A 20498-nucleotide genomic window follows, 5' to 3' on the forward strand; every position below is an offset into this window, starting at 1 on the left:
GAAGAGAAGCAAGGGAATGGCGTTGGCGGTGCTTATCGGTGCAGTGACCGTGTAAAAGTTTGCTCCGTGGCGCGTTACGCCCATAAGTCAGGGGATATTTGAAAGGCGAAGCAACATTCTGGGGCCGGCAAATGGATCCCCCGCGGTGCCATCCGCCGGCTTGTTAATCGCCCAATGGACGTGCCGTTTCGCGTCGGTTTCTGCCTCGGAAACGTTCACCGTTTTCTTCCTCGGACGTCCAACCGTCGAGGAAAACCGTCTCCGTGTTTCCGATATGTCCCTCGCGTGCCGTAGATTCCGATCGAAGCAACGAGACTTTAACGACCGATCGATTACTCGACCTCGTGCACGCCGTTAATCGATCGACGCGTAACGAGCTCGAATATTTCGGAAACGACCGGGTACTTTTCCGAGCGACGAGTTTTACAGGAATTGCGCTCGCCCCGTATTCGAGATAGGTGAAACGCGCGAGCCTCGAGAGAGAAACGTACACGAGGATCGAGATTACTCCCCTTAATGTCACGTAAGAATCGTGACTCGTCCCGTATACGAGATTGGTGAAACGAAAGTACGCAAATCGCGAGGAAACTGTCGCGCATCGAACGATACCACCGATTTCCACCCGAATTGCTCTCACCCCGTATCCGAGCCAATCTCAAACCGCGCGATCAACGAGAAAAGTAACACGCTCCGCTTCCGAGCGGATCGAGTTTGACTTCCCCGGGTAACAAGAATGTTAGCCTTGTTTTCCCCCATTAGAATTACGCTCACGGTGCACTTAAGTCAAATTAGAACTACTTTTAGTAACAGCTACTTTTCCCCGGCGCGGATCAAGCTTGCTTCTTTGGTAACAGTTCGCGGCTCGTTTTCCGCATAAGAATTACAGGCTGGCGCGGGTTCGGTCGTTCCCTCGGTTTCCAGTTAAATTTAAATTACAGGAATCCGCGGGTGATTTGGAAAATTAGTACGTTTCCGCGAGCCGGTTCGCGACGCGAGCGCTAACGGACGTCCGGTATCTCGTCGCGGATCTCGTATCGCGTCGAATCGAAACTCGAATCGCGGGACGTCGTTCTCGCGTGTCGCGCAACGAAGATGCAAAAAATCAAATCGAATCAAATCGGTATCTTACGCTCGGATCGTGTTCGTGTATATCTTTTTTTTTTTTTTAATCGCGCGTGGATTTTACGCGCCGGGAGTGGCAATTTCATTACGGACACGCGTCGCGAGCCGCGACGTAATTACGCGAGCGATAGAGTTGTCGACGTAATTCCGCGGCGCGAAGTCGCGCGGAGCCGCGCCTCCTTAATTATTCGCGCGCGGACATTTGTCGCGTCATTACGCTTCCGTTCGTCGCCGACAGCGTAATTTCTCTCGCGTTGGTAGGACGCCGGACCGCGCTAAACGACGCCTCGAACACTCTCTCTCTCTCTCTTTTTATCTCTGTCTCTCCTCTCTCTGTCTCTGTTCGCTGCGCGAAGCGTTTCGTCGTTCGCCGCGAACGCTCGCGTATCGAATCGCCGGTAGAATCGCTCGCGAGACGGGCCACGCGCGTCCGATTTTCCACGCTCGGGGCCCCAACGAGGCCCACCGCGCTGAAAAGGGAGGAACGGTGGGAAGTTCGTGGCTCGAGGCGGTACTCGTGGCTCGGGGCACGCGCGATGATACCAACGGTAGCGGAACCTCGCGATCGGACAAGAACCATAATTACCGGAGTCGTTAATGCGTCGTTAGAAGTGATTTCATTTTAACGATCGTCTCGGTGACGCGAACGGGAGCAACAACGGCGACGGAAACGCGTCGCGTACGTCGTCGCGTCGGACATCGATCGGAATTTCTGGCAGTTGGATAATTGGCGTCATTAACATCGGTACGGCCATTGTGAGCCGAGTAACATTGTGCACCGTTGAAAGAGCCAACGTCTTCGCCAACGTGTCCTCGGCTACGCGTACAAATTGGTACAATTATCGTTACGAACGCGAAATACAATATACGTTGAACTCGTACGCGTTTAGATGTCGCGTGGATATCGGGTTTAGACCAATGGCGATTTTTTTAACGTTACCATAAACGAAACAACGTGCCCGTTTGGGTCCCCGTGTGTACCGATCGGAGAATCGAAGAATCTATGGAAAGACGGAGCGTGTCGAGATCGATCGAGGCTGCACGAACGAGAAGAAAATTCAATTCAATTTTTCCTCGGGAATAATTTCGAAATAATCGCGACATCTTCCCGACAATTGTTCCCCTTTGGATTTCCGCGTCCCGATGTTTCTGTGGCGGAGTGTACACGGTTTAATTAAAACCGTTCGCCGGATCGAGTAGAATTAACGCGAATGGGAACCGCGACGATCGGTTTTGCAGCTGAACGAACGCTCGTATCCGCCGAGAAGAACGTTATCGCGGAATAATTCGTAACGTTGTTAATCGACGCGCAATTATCGTACAACGGTGTGTACCACACCTGTAATCTTGTTCGACGCGAAAATAATATATTTTGTAATTGCGTTCTGAAAACGAGACGAACCGTTTAAGCAACAAACTGCCAAGTTCGGAGTTGCATAAAGATGCCAGAAGCTGAGCGTGGCGCAATTATCGTACTCGCGAGGGTCGCACCTGTAATCTCGTCGTTCGGCACGAAAATAATGTATTTCGTAATTAAATTCGGAAAAACGAGACGAACGGTTTAAGCAACAAACTGCCAAGTTCGGAGTTGCGTAAAGATGCCGCCCGTAACGATCGCGAGGCGAACATAATTCTTGCGTAATTAAAGGAACGGGACACGGGACGATGGTCGATCGAAGTAACAAGAAGATTATTAAGCGAACCGATCCGCTAGATCGAGGTGCTCGCCAATAGAAATCGACCGAACGGAAATCTATAATGGCACAATTTTACGATCGCGACGACCGATCGTTCGAAGAAACAAGTCCGCCATTAACGGTCGTCCCGTTACACCTCGGAGCACGGTCCCCGTCTCACGAATGGAATCGATAAATCTCGAGGGTATTTATCGCGGAGATTTCTCATCGCGTGTCAGCCACGAGTTTCGCTGGTCTTAACAAATCTGCGTCCATGCCGGTAACACAATACCGCCATTTGTAGAGGCGACGCGGGACGAAAACGATCGTTTCCGCGCCGCCACCGCGCCGCAACCGGGCGATCCCCGCGCGTGTATCTGAAAATACACTTTACGATATCTGGAACGAACGGAAGCCATTCATAGGTTTCTGCAGCCCGCCTCTAGGCCACAGGGACCTCTAGCCGGCGTTCTACACGGATGGTGCCCGTCTCGAGCAGCCCCGGTTAGGTTTGTTATCGTGCTCGGCACCGGAGAACGGGAGGCACCTTCGATTTAACCTTAATAAGATCGATGGATCCCACGAGGCTCCCCGATATGGAGCAACCTCTCGCTTCCACGCACGCAGCCCGTCGTTCTACGGGGTGATTCGTAAATAGACGAGTCGAACGTGAAAAATCTTATCTACGGAGAATGTACGATACGCGACGAGAGATGGAAGCCAATACACGATCGTATCGTGGAAACACTCGCGCGATAGTTCTCGCGGAGCACGCTTTTCGCAACGGTATCCTCCGTAAGTACGATTCATTTTCCGATTAAAATATTCCATTACGCGATTGGTGAAATCCGACGGATGTTTCTTCCATTCGCGGGATTCGTTGCACGCGATTGATTCGAGCGCATCGAACGCGCTACGAGGTGGATGTTTTTACCAAGACGATGCATATTTTATCCACCGTCGCGCGTACGTTGTCTTTCGGGGAGCGTTTCGGAGGGTTCCTGTTACGACATCGTATAAACACAGGGCGCTCGTGCAAGGGGTCAACGATTACGCGAATTAATCCAACGCGATCCTCCGAGAAAGTGGCGCTAAATATAGAACCTCTTGTTCGTCTCGCTCCGGACGAGAAGGTTTATCGATTCGTGCAACGCGTAAATTTTTCCACGGTACGTACACATGTTCGAGTTCGTCGCTCTCTTAGACACCCTGTATAGAGTATCGGTTGTCCCGTTCGATCGGTCGGTGGACAGAAAGAGAGAGAGAGAGAGAGAGAGAGAGAGAGAGAGAGAGAGAGAGGGGGAGAGAGAGAGGTCTGGAAGGGGAGAGCAAGCACGAGAACCAGGCCTGCAAATTAATGTCTCTTTATTTCGTTGCGAACATTTCGTTAAAGCTTGATTTATCGCCATATAGCGCCGCGAGGCCTTTTTATCGGCCGATCGCCCGCGGCCTCGATCGCTCCTTTAATTATGCAATGCCGTACGGATCCTATTCGCGGCCGAGAGTTAATAATAACGATCGCGCTGGATCTCGTTTCCTTTCTTTACACGGGATTCCGTGGTACTCGCTGTCGAAAGTGTCAGAGGGTGGAGCCTTCCACGTCGATGGCGCACCAAGGACGGGATGTAATACCGGGGAGATTACATGCAAAATATCTACTTACGAATGCGCGAAACGATGCAGCCGTAATGCAACGCTGGGAACAACCGCACGGCCCTTACCAAGGAATAGTTTCTCTTTAATTTCGCAGCTTCTTTTTCTCTCGATCGTTCGGTATCGATCGCCCGAAGCGGTACTAGCTCTCGGATAGTGTTCGATACGTTTCGACAATCTTACAAGCTGTAACATCGGTGCGTGAATAAATTTTCGGATGGCGTCGTAATTCCGTTTTCGTTGTCAAGAGCGAGCAACCGATGAAACAATTGGAAAAATTCTACATTTCTCCGCGAGGGTATCAAATTATCGCGCGACAAGAATCAACCGTGATCTTTACGCGCAGAGATGTAGAATATTCGAAAGAAAACTTTAGGAAAGACCCTTGAGAATTTGCATAATTTCTTTCGCGACGTTCCGAGCGATCTCTCGTGGAAAAGGGATCGACTTTCGGAAAGATCCATCGGACGAATCGTATCGGTGCTCTCGTAAACCGTATACTCGCCCGGTGATTCGAAAAAAGAGAATAGTCGACGAATTCGTTCCTCGCGAGGTTGGATGGCCATAGTAAATCAATCCACGACGACGACAACGACGACGTAGCGTGCAATTTTCCGTTCCAGAAACGCGAGCGACACACTTCCCACCGCTCTTCGAATATTCCACGTACCTAAGTGGAGGTTATCGGAGACTATGTATTTACACCGGTTCTGTCTATTTTCCCGGGAATTACACGCCTCCTAATTCCACGACCTCTTTATTAAACCCACCCCCCACGGTTTGCAGCACGTTAGACCTTTTCAACGATAAAGTCACTCGAGCGAACGATTCTCGAGCGTTTCAACGACGCGTTTCAACTCCCACCGTCACCGATCTGGCACGAACCCTTCCAACCCGCGCTCCCCCCGGTTCACCTTAAATTCTCCGCGGCTGGAAAATACTCGGCGCGTTGCAAATTTTTGCAACCGCGGGTCCAATTAAAATCGCTACGCATTAACGGTCGGTTCCAGCGATCGAAACGGTCCGGTAGCAGAACCCTTTCTCCTCGTTAAGCGATCGCATTAGCGGTCGACGAGTTGCCCGTTTGTCGCGTTTTGCCACAAAGATCGGTCATTTATCGCGAGAACCCGCGTCCGTTACGGCCGCGAATCCGTCGCGATTCTTTTTTTTTTCTTCTTTTTCTTTACCAACGGCGTAACAACGTTTCGAGACGCGACGCGCGTTCCCCGTTAATGGAAATATCTTTCGCGCGTTACGTTACATACACGGCCCAGAAAACTAATTAACCATAACTCGCCGTAAACGGATTTAACGCGCGATACCCCGCGTTTTATTGCACCGTGCACCCGGGAGGCGGTAATTAATACATTTCTCGGGACAAGACGCGGGCTCTTTTCAACGGGAGAATTTCCTCTCTCGGTTCTGTACCCGAATCGAGGATTTTTTGGCACGTTAATGGTACGGAGTTTCGAGCGGAAACGCGAGTTTCCGGGGAAACGTTCGATGCGCGGTTCGTCTCTGGTGGTGGGGCACCGGACCGATGCGACTGAATTGTGTAGTTTCAATTACGATTTCTATCATTCGTATCTGATCTATTATGGTTAACTCGAGGTGAGATTTTGTACAATTTCTAATATTATTTCGAGCGTTGCGAATATTCGATAATGGAGTACAGTGTGGATAGTGTCGACAAAAAATTCTTTCGATACGTGTACAATTCCTCACGCAATAGAGAGTGTTGCATTACGCACAATTTTCTTCTTAACTTTGGAAACTATCTATTCAACAGTTACCCTATAATTTTTTCAACTCATCGTACAATTCCTACCGTGGTACTTCGATCTCGATCTCGAAAACAAAGTGCAACGCTCGTCGTTTCGAGTATACCGCCGGTCGGAGAGTGTTTCGCGACAAAGGGAAACCGCTGATCCATAGCCCGTAGCAACGAGTCCCCGATACGATCGCCTTTATCAATTTTATCGACACGGAAGCTCCGAGATGGTCAACTTGAAGCACCACCTACTCAAGCGGGCCGACCTACTCGAAAACCCGACGCAACGTGAGAGACCCCGACCATCGTCGCACGCGAGCTAACCGGTAAACGGTTATCGTTCGATACCCGAGCGATCGTAGCGGTTTCTCTAACGAGCAAACACGCGAAACAATTTGCACGGCCACGCGAGAGAGTTGCGCAACGTTCTCGCGTACGGTAGCGCGTCGCTTAGAAAAGGTATTAATCGCGATGGAAAAATTGAAATCTTCTCGAGACTGGTCTCTCCTCCTCCGCCAGCACCGGTCACCTCCTCTCGTTGCTTTTAGAGATTTATCGGGGTACCGTGTAACCGCCGACTCGACACGGTTAATAACAAATTTATTCCCCAGCGATAACGCGGTCTCTGACGCGCTGCGCATCCTCGCCTGTAGGTACCAGCCGCGCGATAAAGTACCGTCAACGCGGATTTTTCCACGTAGACCCTCTCTCTCTCTCTCTCTCTCTCTCTTTCTCTCGAGGAGGTGGTAAATTATAAAGTCACCGCCGGAGAACCTGATCAGGCGCCGATATAATTCTCCGGTCGTCGCGACGGTTAGTTTTTCCTCGAGAGGACTTGGCTGGTCTCGCTCGGATCGCGCAAAAAAAATTCGTCGTCCGTTTTCCCGGACGTTTTCCGTGCAAAATCGATCCCTGCGCGCCGGATACGTATTCTCGAGAGTAAAAAAAAAAAAAATAAAAAATAAAACATTAGCGACCCGTAACGGAGCTCGAGCGTCGTCGCGCGAGTATCGAGCCGCGGGACCGGTGCAATAACAGTGATTAAGCTTTATCGTTGACCGTTTCAACGGACTATTTATCTGTCGGGCGCGAAATTACGCGCTGTAAAGACATAATAGGGAACCCGGTACCAATAGTGTCGTTTGTCCGTGGCGAAACTCGTCACCTGGAACCGGACCCCCGCGGAAACTACCGGTTATTAATCGAGAATTTAGCACTTTTGCGTGTACCGTCGGCCCGCGTACGACTTCATTTGCGCACCTGGACGAAACAAGGAGCCGGGATCGTTCGGGGGGCGGTCCCCGACGCGATATCCGCCCGTGGATACGTTTTCCGATCGTTTCGAATCCACGTCGCACGATTATTCCGCGTTCTTCCCTGTTTGCCCGAGCGGAGGGAAATTACGAGCAATTTCAACGACGATAGGACGCGCGTTAGTCGGTTATCGTGCTTTAACGGGGAACTCGATAGAAGCCTTTGTCGTTAAAAGACGCTAAACCCGGTTCTACGCGGGTCTGGGGGCAACCGAGATTCTTTCGGTGAGCAACAACGTTTTCTTGTTTGGAAATGTTCGAAGGCGAACACGAGAATACGTTTAGAAATTTTTCTCGCCCGTTGTTCTGGGTGTAACCGCTTCCCTATCGAGTTTCTTTTAACGATCGTGGTTCTCTTATTTGCAAATATTCGAAGCCGTACACGAGAATATACTTAGAAATTTTTCCCGTACCTCCTCCGGGGTGTAAACTCCGTCTAGGTAGTTTTTAATAGATGTTTGCTCGTTTGGAAATATTTCGAGGTGGATACGGGGGATGCATTCGAGGTCTTTTCCCGTAGATTGCCTCCTGGTGTAACTAATTTTCAGTGGGCAACGTTTTCTCGTTTCACTGTGCAAATGTTTGAAACCGTCTACGGGAATACATTCGAAAAGTTTTCGGCGTTTATTGCACCAGGTGTAACCGCTTCTCTGCCCGATGTTCTTTCGGTTAGCAACGTTTTCTTATTTGCGAATATTTAAAGGCAAATGCAAGACTTTACATGGAAATTCCGTGTAGTTTCGTAAGTAACTTTGTCCTTCCGTCGAGGTATTTTTCGGTAATCAACGTTTTCTCGTTTCGTCGTGTAAATGTTTAAAGACTCTTTCGGTAAACATTTTCCTGTTTGTAGATATTTAAAGGCAAACACGGGTGTACATGTAGAAATCTCGGTCGTATATTCTTCCTTTTACTTTGGTCGCTTGTTTCGTTGTTCGTTTGCGCGTTAGATACCGTTCGGTTGTCCATCTTCGTGTACACGAATTACAATAATTTTGTACGCGTTATTACTCGAGCGTTTTTGTCGCGCAAATACGTCAAGTGTCCGTACGATATATTATGTACAATAATCTTGCATAACGGTGCGGTACAGGCTGCTTTTATGCCCAACCTCGAAGGCATTGTGCAAACGATCGAACACAACGGTCGTACAAAGTAACGGTGGATAAAAGAATGCGCGCGTTAATTACACTAGAAACAGGTAGTCCCGAACGAGCGGCTTGAAAAATTGAAAAAGGTCCAACGAACGCCATTAATTGCTCGAGTAATCGCCGAGCCATTCCAAACTATCGCTTTATGACAACTTTCCCATCGCGCGACGATTAAATAACCATTGTTTCCTGATTCCTTGGGAAGTACGGATATGCATGTTGCGTAAAAATTTCTCTTTCCCAACGATCACCAAAAACGGTCATTTTCGAGCTTCGTCCTTTTAACACCTTAAGCGCGGAGTTCTCGGTTACTTTTTGCTTTGTTTACCTCGCGCGATAACGTCAACTCGCGCGACTCGAACGTTGCGTCACCGATTGTGGAAAAGAGAAGCTGGAAGAGTACCGGGGACAATTTTCTAAAAAAAAAATGTTACGAGAACGATGAAAAACCAGAAGTTACGAAAGTCGCGATAACAAAATTAAAACGTTCGATGTATCGTTTCCACAAGAATTTCCACAAGAATTCCCCATTTTCTGTGTTACGTTTATCAATATCGACGAGAAAAGAATTTCATCCTCGATGCACTGCTTTCGCAATTCGAAAGATTGTAATTTCGATATGGAAATATCGTTTCTCACGATTTCGTACCGTGGCCCGTTACCGTCACGAATCGAAGTCTCGTCGTCGGTCACCGGTGACCGGCGGTCGAGCATACCTCTCGAGATTCGGCGAGCATCGATGACCGAGCAGCCACCGAGTTCTCTAATAATTTTCCAACGACATCGAACAGAAAACGGTCGCACGCGCTGCTCGTCGAGCGTGCAAAACGAAAAACGGCCCTGTGAGACGTTCGTGCCATTATCCGTTTCCCGGCTCGGGCGCGAAACTATTAAAATACAATGGGGTTGGAGCGGACGACGGCGGACCAGTTACGTTATCCGAGATTCTTTTCTAACACAATACGAAACGGCGGACGGCAATAATTTTCAGCGAACACGCATCCGCGGGTGCACCGGGTGCAAAAGGCACCGATGGGGGACACAAGGGGAGACGTTCGCCGCTCGCGCGCGGAGAAACAGAAAACCGATCTAATAGGGTGCAATTATTTACCGACGGTTTGCATAAGAACACGACAACTGAATGACCTATAGGAAATTGTTGTCCGCGATACAAAGCCGTGGAAATAGTTAGTTGCATATCCAACGGGTTGATTTATGGGGCGGAGAGCGGGCTTATTTCTCCGGGTGCTTAACAATTGTTTCCTGACAATGAGCGTATATCAGATATGAGTGACACGAAGAAACGTTTTCTACCATTCATCAAGCCGGCACTCCGGGCCCGGCGTGGTGGAGTAATTACACGTTTTCCTGTGTCGTTTCAAAAGGATCATCCATCTACGCGAAACCAGGGGAAACGATTCCGATGGGACGACTCTTCGCGACGAAATAAATCTTTAATCAGGCGTCTCGCGGAGAAAACGGGGAACGGGGGTTAACGGGAGGGGGGACCGAATCTCGGTAAGCACCGAGATATCGGCCACGAGCGTTCTCGGATGCGGATTTTCGTAATCCGTGCGAGTCAGCGGAACGAAAGTGGGGGGAACGTTGAATATTCAGGAACGACGATCGATCGAACGATCGAATTTTAGAATCGAACGTTCCATAACTTTCGAGCGTCATCCTCCCCGGTAGCTCCACGATGCAATTAAATCCTCGTACGGACAACGTGTTACGTCTCAATCGCTCGTACGACGAGATGAAAAAAAAAAGAAAGAAGAAGAAGAAGAAACGAAAAAAAGCCGAAGAAACGTCGTAAAATCGTGGCCGGTTGAAAACGCGTTTTCTCCCCGTCGAATCTTACTTCTCCACGATGGCGGTGAATTTTTTTAATATCTCAATTAAAATCGACTTCGAGTCGGTTCGTCAGTCCGTCCGTACGTACGTACGTTCGTCCTCTCTATCTGAGACGTGGATCGTGGACAGCCGCGCAACGCTACGGGGGCCAGTTTTATTTATGCCCGCAATATCGTCACGAGGGGGCACACTTTTGCAACGACCGCGGGGATAATTAACTCGGGGCACCGTTGTTCCGCGAAAGAATACAAGCGGTCGATAATTTAAATAAAATTGTCGGGATCGTGACGGGGAGAGAGAACGGTTGCCAAACAACGCGGGCGTCCAACTTGCGCGATAAACGAGAAACCGTTTCTCTCACAGGGGCGTGAAACGATTCTTTCCACGCCGGATGAAATTTATACGTCGATGCAACTCCGCAGCGAACGAGAGACAGAGAGACACAGATACAGAGAGAGAAAAAGAGAGAAAGAGAGAAACTGCCCCCTCCCTTCTCCATTGTACAGACCGAGTCACTAATGAGAAACTCCGTTGTTATTAAGCAATTGCCCCCGCCTGACAATGAACGCGTGTTTTATCCACCGTGGTCGTTATTCGCCGGTTTATGCTGCGCGCGCCTCCGCGAAAATCGGCCGACGAACGTTTTATAGCGGTTAAGTATACGTAGAGTTTGCAAACTTTCACGGGAATAAATTTAACGGGAATCACGAGCGAGCGCTGGAAACGCAATTGATTGCGTTAAGTGACCTTTTGCGGCGCGCGGTAATTACTTCTCGTTCGGTGGAAATTTACTTCTGAACTTGCGAACCGATCGCCATAGTTCTTTTACACGGACTCGCCGCTAGACTCCGTAATTATGCAACGAGTAATCGTGGGATTAGACCGGGCGAGTCGTTGCAGGTAGGGGCTACTTAGCGAAACTTGCCACAACGAGGGTTATACCCTGGAAACAGAGAGAGAGAGAGAGAGAGAGAGAGAGAGAGAATGCCAGTGGAATCCAGAGTTATCGCGTATCATTTCTCTGGAAAGTTTATCTCGGGTGTTCGCGGCAGCGCAAGATGCTTCGTTAATCGCTCGCGGCTCCTTGGAATAATTTCGGAGCGGCAAGTTTCGATGGACGGTCGACGAGCGACAGAGCTCGCTCTCGTGGTATGAAACTCACCGGAAGAAGGTCGGTCCGAGTATCTGGTGCAGTAGACCCAAGCGGGCCAGGGTAACTGCTTCCCGGGATCGCTGGCAGGTGGTCCCGTAGCGTTGGAAGCGGGATTCCCGGTGTTGGCACCACCGGGGGAAGTGTTGGTCGTGGAGCTCGTTTCCGAGCTGCTCTTCTCGGAGGTTTCGGACGACGACTCGAGAAAGTCCTTGGTTAGGTCGATGGGCCTCGAGGCGACCTTCTTCGGCCGGGACTTTTTCAGAGAAATGGGATCGGTGATCCGTCTACCGAAATCGGCCTTCAGTATGTTGTCTATACTGAACTTCAAGCCCGCCTGGTGCTGTAGATTGTTGTTGTTATTGTTGTTGTTGTTGTTGTGATTGTTGCGATGGTTGGCGTTGTTGATGCCGTTGTTCTGCACACCGTTGGCACCCGGCATCGTTCTACCGTTCTCCTCCCTGGCCCCGGGCGAGGCCGGACTGGCCGAGTCTCTCTGGAGGATCTTGCTGACGGAGAGTCGATGCTGGTGGACCGAATTGGCCGGTACGTGTTGCACCTGGGACGTCTGATGAAGGTGGACGTGGCTGTTGGCGTGATGCAAGTGTTGAGCGGGATGGGGCATCAACGAGGCGGTCTCACGGGGGTCTCTGCACGCGGTGGGATGCAGAACGGGGGTCGTTGCTTGAAGACCGGTGACCGTCATGGCAGACGGCGGCGACAACGAGAGCCTGGTGACCAACGGTACGCTGATCGGTGTACGGTGAAGCCTCTCCACCGTGGGGTAGACGATCTCGTGGGTCAGGCTGTGTTGGACGCGCGTCGGATAATCGGGGATCTCGGTGTCCCTCGAGGAGTATCGGGGCAGCAAGTGTTGATGATGGCTGGACTGGTACCTGGGCACTATGACGTCCTGTATCGCTTCGGGGCGACCCGGTGAGGAGGCGGTGGCCGAGGACGATGCCGGTGACCTCACCGAGGAGGCCGTGGGCGACGACGGCGGTTGGCTGTAACCCGGCGGACTCGGGGCCGGGACGTGATTAGTCGTTCGTTGATAAAACGCGTCGTTGCAGCTCGTCGAGCTGGAAGGCGATGGTGTCGCCGATGTCCTCGTGTTCTCCTCGTCGCGAAAGTCACCGCCGCGGCTGCTCGCCGATTCCTGGTCGTACCTGACCGAACCGCAGCCACGTATACCGACGACGCTGGTGGGCGTCGGTTCGCTACCGACGCTCAACACCTCGCTGGTGTCGCTCTCGCAATCGCTGTCGGGATTGTTGCCGTCACTGACGCGTATCTGCTCCCGTTTCTCGGAGTCCGAGGACTCCAGCCTGGTGTGAGGATGATTCTGTCCGATCTCGTGGAGATCGTTGGACGAGTCCAAACCGATGGACGACTCCGGTGGTGTGTTCGACATGTTTCCTTTCGTTTCTCACCGGTTTCCCTCGTTCTCTTGTCGCCGTAACTGGGCCCCGAAACGTTTACCGAGTGGATCGTGCGCGAACGAGCCTAGGCCTGATTCGGCGTTATCGTTCCAGCCATGACGACGACCGAGGATCCGTCCCGGTGCTCTTCCTCCTCGATGGAAGTGTCCTCGCGCGTCTCGTGTAAAGATCTCTTACCTATCCCGACGGATTCCGTCCGCTCAGAGTCGCCCGGACGGGATCATCGTTCTCGAACCGGACACCTGTCGTCGATGATTCGTTAACGACGTATCCCCGGCATCTTGTTTCCATAGTATCGCGAACAATAGCCTTCCTCGTACGATGCACTGTTCTCGGGTCGGTAAGAATCTCGCGATCCGTCGCAGAGGCCTGTCCCGCGTATAGCACTAAGTACTGTTCCCCCGGTTCCTTGCCGACGGACACTGTTCAGCCCTGCTCATGACCGAGCGCCGCAACCTTTCCCGTGCTCGTTCCTCATGTCGTCCACCGTTGAAACAGTTCTTTCGGACGCGACGCACTAAGAGAACCGGTGCCCCCCCGTGTCCTCGGCAGGGTCTCATTCGTCCAGCTGACGGTCCAGCTGGCAACGAACACCACCGTGCTCACCGTGGTCGCGGGCCATCACCGATCGGTCGCGCGGCTTCGGTGTCTTCCTCTTCACGACGCATCCATAATCCATCGCACTCTCACTTTCCCGTGGTCCGTCCTCTCGGTCGCGGCTCGGCGATGCTTCGCAGAGATGCGACAAAAAACAAAGAAACAAAAAAAAAAAAAAACCAAAAAACAAAAAAGTGAAGAACAACGAAAAAAATAACCAGGAACCGGGTCGTAGGACTTCGGGGTAGACCCAGACCGGTGTGGGTCCCGAATGCCGATCGGCGACGCGCACTGAACTCGGCCAACGGCCAGGAAACCGAGGCTAAGATACGGGCCAAGGGGTCAGCCGTCGCAGAGACCGGTGGTATGGAACGACGAGGACACGGCGGTCCGTGGGTGACGGATCGGTGGAAACGTGGAGGTCCTGCACGGCGCTGGTAGACGCGGGTTTCAACGGAACCGTTGTGCGACGCTGTGGATCCAGGCCGGGCTGGTTGTCCAGTTGGTTGCCGCGAAGCGTCTGCGGCGAGGAAGCGGCGGGAGGGCCGACGATGGGCGTTCCTGGGCGTCGATTCCGCGTCCGCTACGCCCCTCGCGCTGACCTTTTCCAGGGGTGAGGACCCCGTATAGGGGCGCGACCACTCGACATCTGCCGGCTGTCGCGGGAAACTCGCGCGAACCCGTAACCGCCCAGCGTTCCACCACTCCGTGGCACCGACTGCCTGATAGGCAATCCCGGGAACCCGGCTTTCCCCTACCTCGGTGCGCCCCGTTTCTCCCTCTTACTTTCGCTCCGCCACCCTTGCCGGCTGTCCTTCTTCCGCCTTGGCGCCTCCGCTCTTTGTACTCTCCCCTCCGCTACGAGCGTGGGCACTCGGTCGCGCGCAGGCCTCCAGTCTCTCCGTGTTTATCTCTGCCCTCTCTCGCTTCGGCCCCCGAGAGAGAACCACCTCTCCGTTCCACCTGGACGAAACCGTTCTCCGTTTTACTCTTCTGGCTCCTCTATCCGCTCGCCGGTGATCCAGTGCGCTGCCCCTGGCCCGGCTCCTCCGTATAACCGTCCTTCTCCAACCGATACCGCCACGGTGTTTCCATCGTTCTCCTTTCCGCTCCCGCGGTCGATTTATCCCCACCAACCGGTCCGCGCGGTGTTATCGCGTTGGGTTTCCAGATTGTCTTTGTCTCTCTCTCCTCTCGCGCCCCGGTTCTCCGTCTCTCGAGCGCGTTCCGCCTGTTCTTTCTGATTCCTCTATCTGCTCCTCGGGTGATCCGGCTCTTAGCTCCTGCCACGTTTAGCTTCTCTCCTTCTGTCTTTCTCTCTCTGTCTCTCTTTTTCTCTCGTTCTCTCTCTCTCTTTCTCTCGTTCTCTCTCTCTCGTTTCGGAGCGGGGGCTTCGTTTATTTTCCCTCGTTCGGGGCTCGCTGCTGCTTTCCTCGCCGCGCGACTAGTTGTCCCTAGCCAATTCGATCGGTTCGCTCGCCTCGTCCCTACCCGTTCTTCTTTTTCGCTATTACTATGTTCCATCGGGGGCCCCGCGTTCCGCTGTCCTCGCCCACCGTGCGCCCAAACCGCTTCTTGTTCCGCACACACACACCACCCCACCACCGCCGCTCCGCGATCCGTTCCCCCCCAGTGGTCGCGATCGTTTCCCGGCCACTGGATAAATCAATCGCGGAGAGACGCCCGCGGTATGATCGCTCCGCTATTACGGTAATACGGCGTTGTAACAATGCTCGTTCGGGACATTGTACGCGGGGCCCTATCTCTCCAATTTTATCTTTAATACCGAGTTACGGGACGGGGGCGAACTTGGGGAAAAACGATTCGCGTGCGTTCGTTCTTAGCGGGGAAAGATCGCTGTCGTTTCCTCGCCAATTTTTCATCGCTCTCCTACATATTTATGGCGAACTCGAGTGCGTAATGACTCTCATTTTTCCAAAGGAACGCTCCCTTTCGTGTACCGAAGTCGTTGTCGAACACTCAACGCTGCACCTTGCTCGACTCGATATTTTTCGCGCGAGTTTTCCACCAAGTATCGATAAAAGAGTGTAGAGACACTCTCGTCACGACTCTCGTTACTTTCCGCTCTCGCGCATGCTCGGAAATCCCAAGGTACCGACGATTCTTCGAAACGAGAGAGAACAGTCGCGTCGATACTTTTCAAAGATTTTCTTTCGTCGTTTCACGTATCGTCGCTGTTACTGCGTGCAAAGAAGGGATCGCGTTTCTTTGCACGAGTTCTCATTTATCGAGGGATTCCTCGGTAAGAGTTCGCAAATATCGAGTCCTTCTTTGCGAGTTCTATCGTATTAAAATGTTCCTTCGTGGCGAGGGAACACTCTGAGGTGTTCCCCTATAAAAGTACCAATACGTTCAGAGATTCCTCTGTAAGAGTTTTCGTATATCGTGAGGTATATCCGTGCATCGTGGAATCCTGCATTGAGACGTTCTTTCGTTACGTTCTCGTGCATCGAGAGGGTACAACGACGCGTAAAAATAACGCGAAAGATTCCAGGTTCGCGCGCGTCGCTGCGATCGTAATTTCTTCCATCCTACCGAGACCCAAGAACGGAGAAAAAGGGCTGGTTTCTTTTCACCGCGCGGAAAGATCGTCGATGTCGATGATTCGCGACGAGATAACGAGACACCGCGGAGATGCGAAGTTTCGGGGATACGTTAGCTCCCGGTGTATCGATTCGCCGGTTTTTCACCCTCGAAAAGGTGGCGTGCATGCGCGCCGTGAATCACGTATTCATTTTTCGTCGGGTTCGTGAGGAGCTCGGGCGCGCGTCAACGTGCTCTCGAGGCGATCGTTAAGCCTCATTATGGGGCCGATCTTCGAGCGGATAGGACGTACGGGAGGAAAGAAAAAAAATGTCAGCTCGTAAATCGTCGGTCAGGTGAACTTAAAGTGCGTCAACATCGATCGCTCGAGCGCGCGCGCGCGACACGTAGGTACCAGCGTTTCGACTTCCTCTCGTACGAAAACGATTTCATCTTCTTCGAACTTCTGTTACGCCCGACCGAGAAAAAAACTGATCATCGGATCGACGATGATCGATAGGGATCTAAGTGCGGAGCCTCTCGCGCGCCGTAACTTTCGCTCGAACGCGCTTATCGGTTAATAACGTTGATAATTATGCACGGGGCGTTGAATTATTAATTCTCCGACGCGTCTGGTGTAACCGGGTTCCTTCGGTGTCGACGGTCGTTAAAAAGTTTGTTAAAAAGAGTCGGTGCTCCGTATTTACATTAACCGAACCGTTATCGAAGACACTTTTTACCGGTTGGTGTTCCACGGCGAGAAGAGATTAATTATCGCGGCGACGCCGCGGTATCGGTACCCCGCGTGGTTTTTCCGCGGTATGGAAATTTATTACCGAGTAATTCCGGATTCACCGCGCGCCTCTTCCACCCGGGGAACGCGGAAACCTATGCTAATCCGATCGAATCCTACCGGGATAGTATCTGGCCAGCGTGCTCGCGAAGGCGCGCGCAGAACCTTTTACGGCTACCTTCGATGGGAATTGTCATTTATGGGAATTAGACGGTGGGAGTGACTTCGATTGGCAGCTGCATGCCCGGGAAAATCTTCTTACGGAGCTTGCGGAAACGCTTGCGCGCGTTTCTTCCACGAGCGCGACCGAAACTTCGCAAAACCGTGAATCGTCTTAAGATTTATTTCGAAGCAACCTTCACCGTTAATGGCAACGCGACTTCACCGATTTATACTTCCGGTGAACGGTTAAATATTTCCAACAGGTCGGACAATTTGTTCTTCGAAAAGATACGGAAACTCTTTCGTTTCGTTTCGCGTCAAGGTTCTTCCGTGCAACGTTTCGCGGTTCGATTTAGAAACGCGTCGTCTCCTCGCCACGTTCTATCTTCGCGAAAAAAACGAAGGAACAAGGTTTATCTTGTAATTGCACGCGCAATAATTTTTCGCGAATTATCGAAGCCGCGGGTTATTTACACGTCCATGAATCAATTAACGCTCCCGTAGTCGTTGAAAATCCATAAAATTTCCTCGTCCTCTCGCCGATCGATCGGATTATGCAATAGACGGTTAACGCGGATTATCTCGTTCCCCGGTCTCTCGATCGCTTCTTTTATCGATAATAAATTAGATACTTTAGGTTTCCGTGTCGCGTCGCGTCTCGTCGCGTCTGGTCGCGTCTCGTCGCGTCGGGTTGTTTGCACGCGAGTCGAGAATCATAACGGGGATATTAAAAATAATTTCGTCGCGCGAAACGATGGATTCGAGGCGTCCTTCGACGGCTTTCGGCAAATATTCGCGTGCAGCTGTTGAATAAACGACGTATTGTCGAGCGTGTTGATCCATCGCGGAGTCAACTTTAAATGGGTGTCCCGTGTTCGAGCCATCCTTCCGTCGAACGTTTAACAAGCAACTCTTCATCTCACGACTCCGGTCCCCCTTCTCCCGTGACTTCTGTTACGAAGTCTCCTCCTTTCACCAGGTAATTCGAATTAAGTGGCAATCGCACGAAACGTCGAGAATGCCTCTTTCTTCGTCCCACCTTCGTGCGACTAACCGTCGGTTCATTTTTCTCCTCGTTTGAACAACGTTTCGAGCGTTCAACGGCGAACGTCCCGTGTCATTCGTCATGGACGATTCTTGTTTGCGATCTCCTCGTTAATGCGTGTACGCGTCACGAAAGGTTTCCATCCTTCCACGAAAATATCGGCGAAATTACCACCGATTACGATTTCGTATCTGCGTCGTTTTGACAAGATTTCGGTGTACCGAATGCGCTCTCTCTTATACTCCCCGCGCGATTGTGACGCGTCACCGTTTCCAACTCGAGAAAAATAAATGTCCCGACGAAAATACAATTGCGCTTCCATTTCGGAATTTCGCTCCGTTTGGAGCGTCCCCTCCGCTCTCGTATTCGCGACGAGTCTTCGGGGAAAAATAAATTTTGCGGCAAAATTTGGTTCCAGAATCTTTAAAATTGCAACCGATAGTCTCTTTTCATTTTACTCGCTCCTTTCACAAATCTCTACCTCGTCGCTTTCGTTCTTTGGAAAAAATAAATTTCGCGCGTAAACTTTCCGCGTTGACTCCTAGATCGTCGTTCCCTTTCATCCCTAAAAACACCGTGCATCGTCTCTTTGGAGAAAAATCAATTTCCTGGTCAGAAGTAGATCCTCCGAAGGCGATCGGCCGGGCAGTGTTCGGGTCTCCCAACCCTTAGGACCGTGTCCCTCCTACCGAATAGATTCGGTACCACGGTCGAAAGCTCGTTTCTTTGTTCCAAGACGGATCGCCCATCCTCTTCGCTAGCTCTCCCCACGAAACGAATTCGAGAGATCGCGGGATTAAGAGTCTCCCCTGGTCCCTGGTTGGCGAAACGTGGCCAAGGAGCCACGGACTCGTTACCGCCAGCCGGCTTCGTAAATTTCGTTAACGCCAACTACCTTGCATTCTCGCCTTAACGAGCGTCCACGCGCTCGTTAGTATCCTCGGGGGCTCTGCTTAGAGGTGCACCCTGCGAGTTTTAAAACTCGCCGATTCGCCGAGCGGGCCGCTCTCATTCGTCGAGCCGACGCGGCGAGCCACTCCTCGCCTCGACGAGCTGTATCGGGAGCGGATTAACTAGCCCGCGGATTTTAATTGCGCCCTGTGTCCAGGTGAGAAAGGAAGAGCCCGGTTGTCCCTAACTGGAGAGAAGGACACGAGCGTGAGCACGTTCGGAGGAGCGTTCGTTTTCGTGCCTAATTTGCGGTAATGGTTACGCGCTGAAATCGGTTGGATGACGCAACGAGCGACGGGAGTCTAACCGATAGTTTACCGGGAGAGACGAATATTCTCGTGTAGCGAACCTTCGATATTAAATCTTTCTCGATTCGAGCTCAAGTATCTTCGATAGAGAACATTTCTCTCGGAGACATTCTTCCACGGTCGATGACAAAAGAGGAAAAGTAAATTGTGAAGAGACTCGGTTGTTGTACTCTCGTCGGGTAAAAGAAAGTCGAGAACGTCTATCGCTCAATTTTGCAACGATTTTCAAGTCTCGAACGAAGAAATTACTATTTTACGGTAGCCGCGTTTGGTGTACCGGGGGAGTGGCGGAATCTTTCGGTTGTAATTTACGCGCGATGGTCTCTCGTTTGGCGCACGTGACCGTTTTTGGTAACGCGAAATAATTCCAACGGTCGCGGCCCCGATTCCCCCTCCGAAAGGAATATCAACGACACATGTTGCGCCTTTAACGTCTCGCGGCGCTATCATTTTCGCGATCACGCCGCTGATTTTTTTCTCATTAAGATGCTATCGTTTTAAGAATAATTGGCCGAACCGATAACGGAGAGACCGGCCCCCGTAGCCGTGTACTTACATATCGATTTCTCGGGGTATCGAGGTGGCCAGCACCATTAGCATGGAAAAGAAGGTGCCAATTTGGCTTTGATAAGCGGGCCCCTTCGACGGAGGTACCACGAGAAACGAGCTGCTCTATTGGTTCTTCTCCGTTCTCCTATCCGATCGTTCAACCCCTTTGTTCTCTTTCTCGTCCGTAACGGTCTCACTCCTATCGACCGCGATTCGGAAATTTCGTAAAATAATCGACGCCACGGTAGCGACGTAACCACGGAACCATACCGAAGATGCGACCGAGGCATCGTTTTTTAAAATCCAAACATTCGAAGATCAACGATTAAAGGTACGCCGCGCGCCTTTTAATTTATTCGAGATTCGAGTAACGGACCGGACGATTACAGGCCTCGTTACGGACGAAACGGACGATAATTT

General features: G+C 51.5%; 1 protein-coding gene across 1 annotated transcript in view; it reads right to left on the reverse strand.

Moving 5' to 3' along the window:
* The window catches only part of LOC143151887 (uncharacterized), a 96381-nt gene extending 82177 nt beyond the window's left edge, over positions 1–14204 (reverse strand). The window contains exon 1 of the mRNA XM_076321372.1: positions 11700–14204. Within this exon, the coding sequence (XP_076177487.1) occupies positions 11700–13101 (1402 nt within the window). The 5' untranslated portion in view covers positions 13102–14204. The remainder of the gene's footprint in view (positions 1–11699) is intronic.
* Between the last annotated feature and the right edge of the window lie 6294 nt (positions 14205–20498).

Source organism: Ptiloglossa arizonensis, chromosome 10 (assembly GCF_051014685.1).
Source record: "Ptiloglossa arizonensis isolate GNS036 chromosome 10, iyPtiAriz1_principal, whole genome shotgun sequence".
Lineage (NCBI taxonomy): Eukaryota > Metazoa > Arthropoda > Insecta > Hymenoptera > Colletidae > Ptiloglossa > Ptiloglossa arizonensis.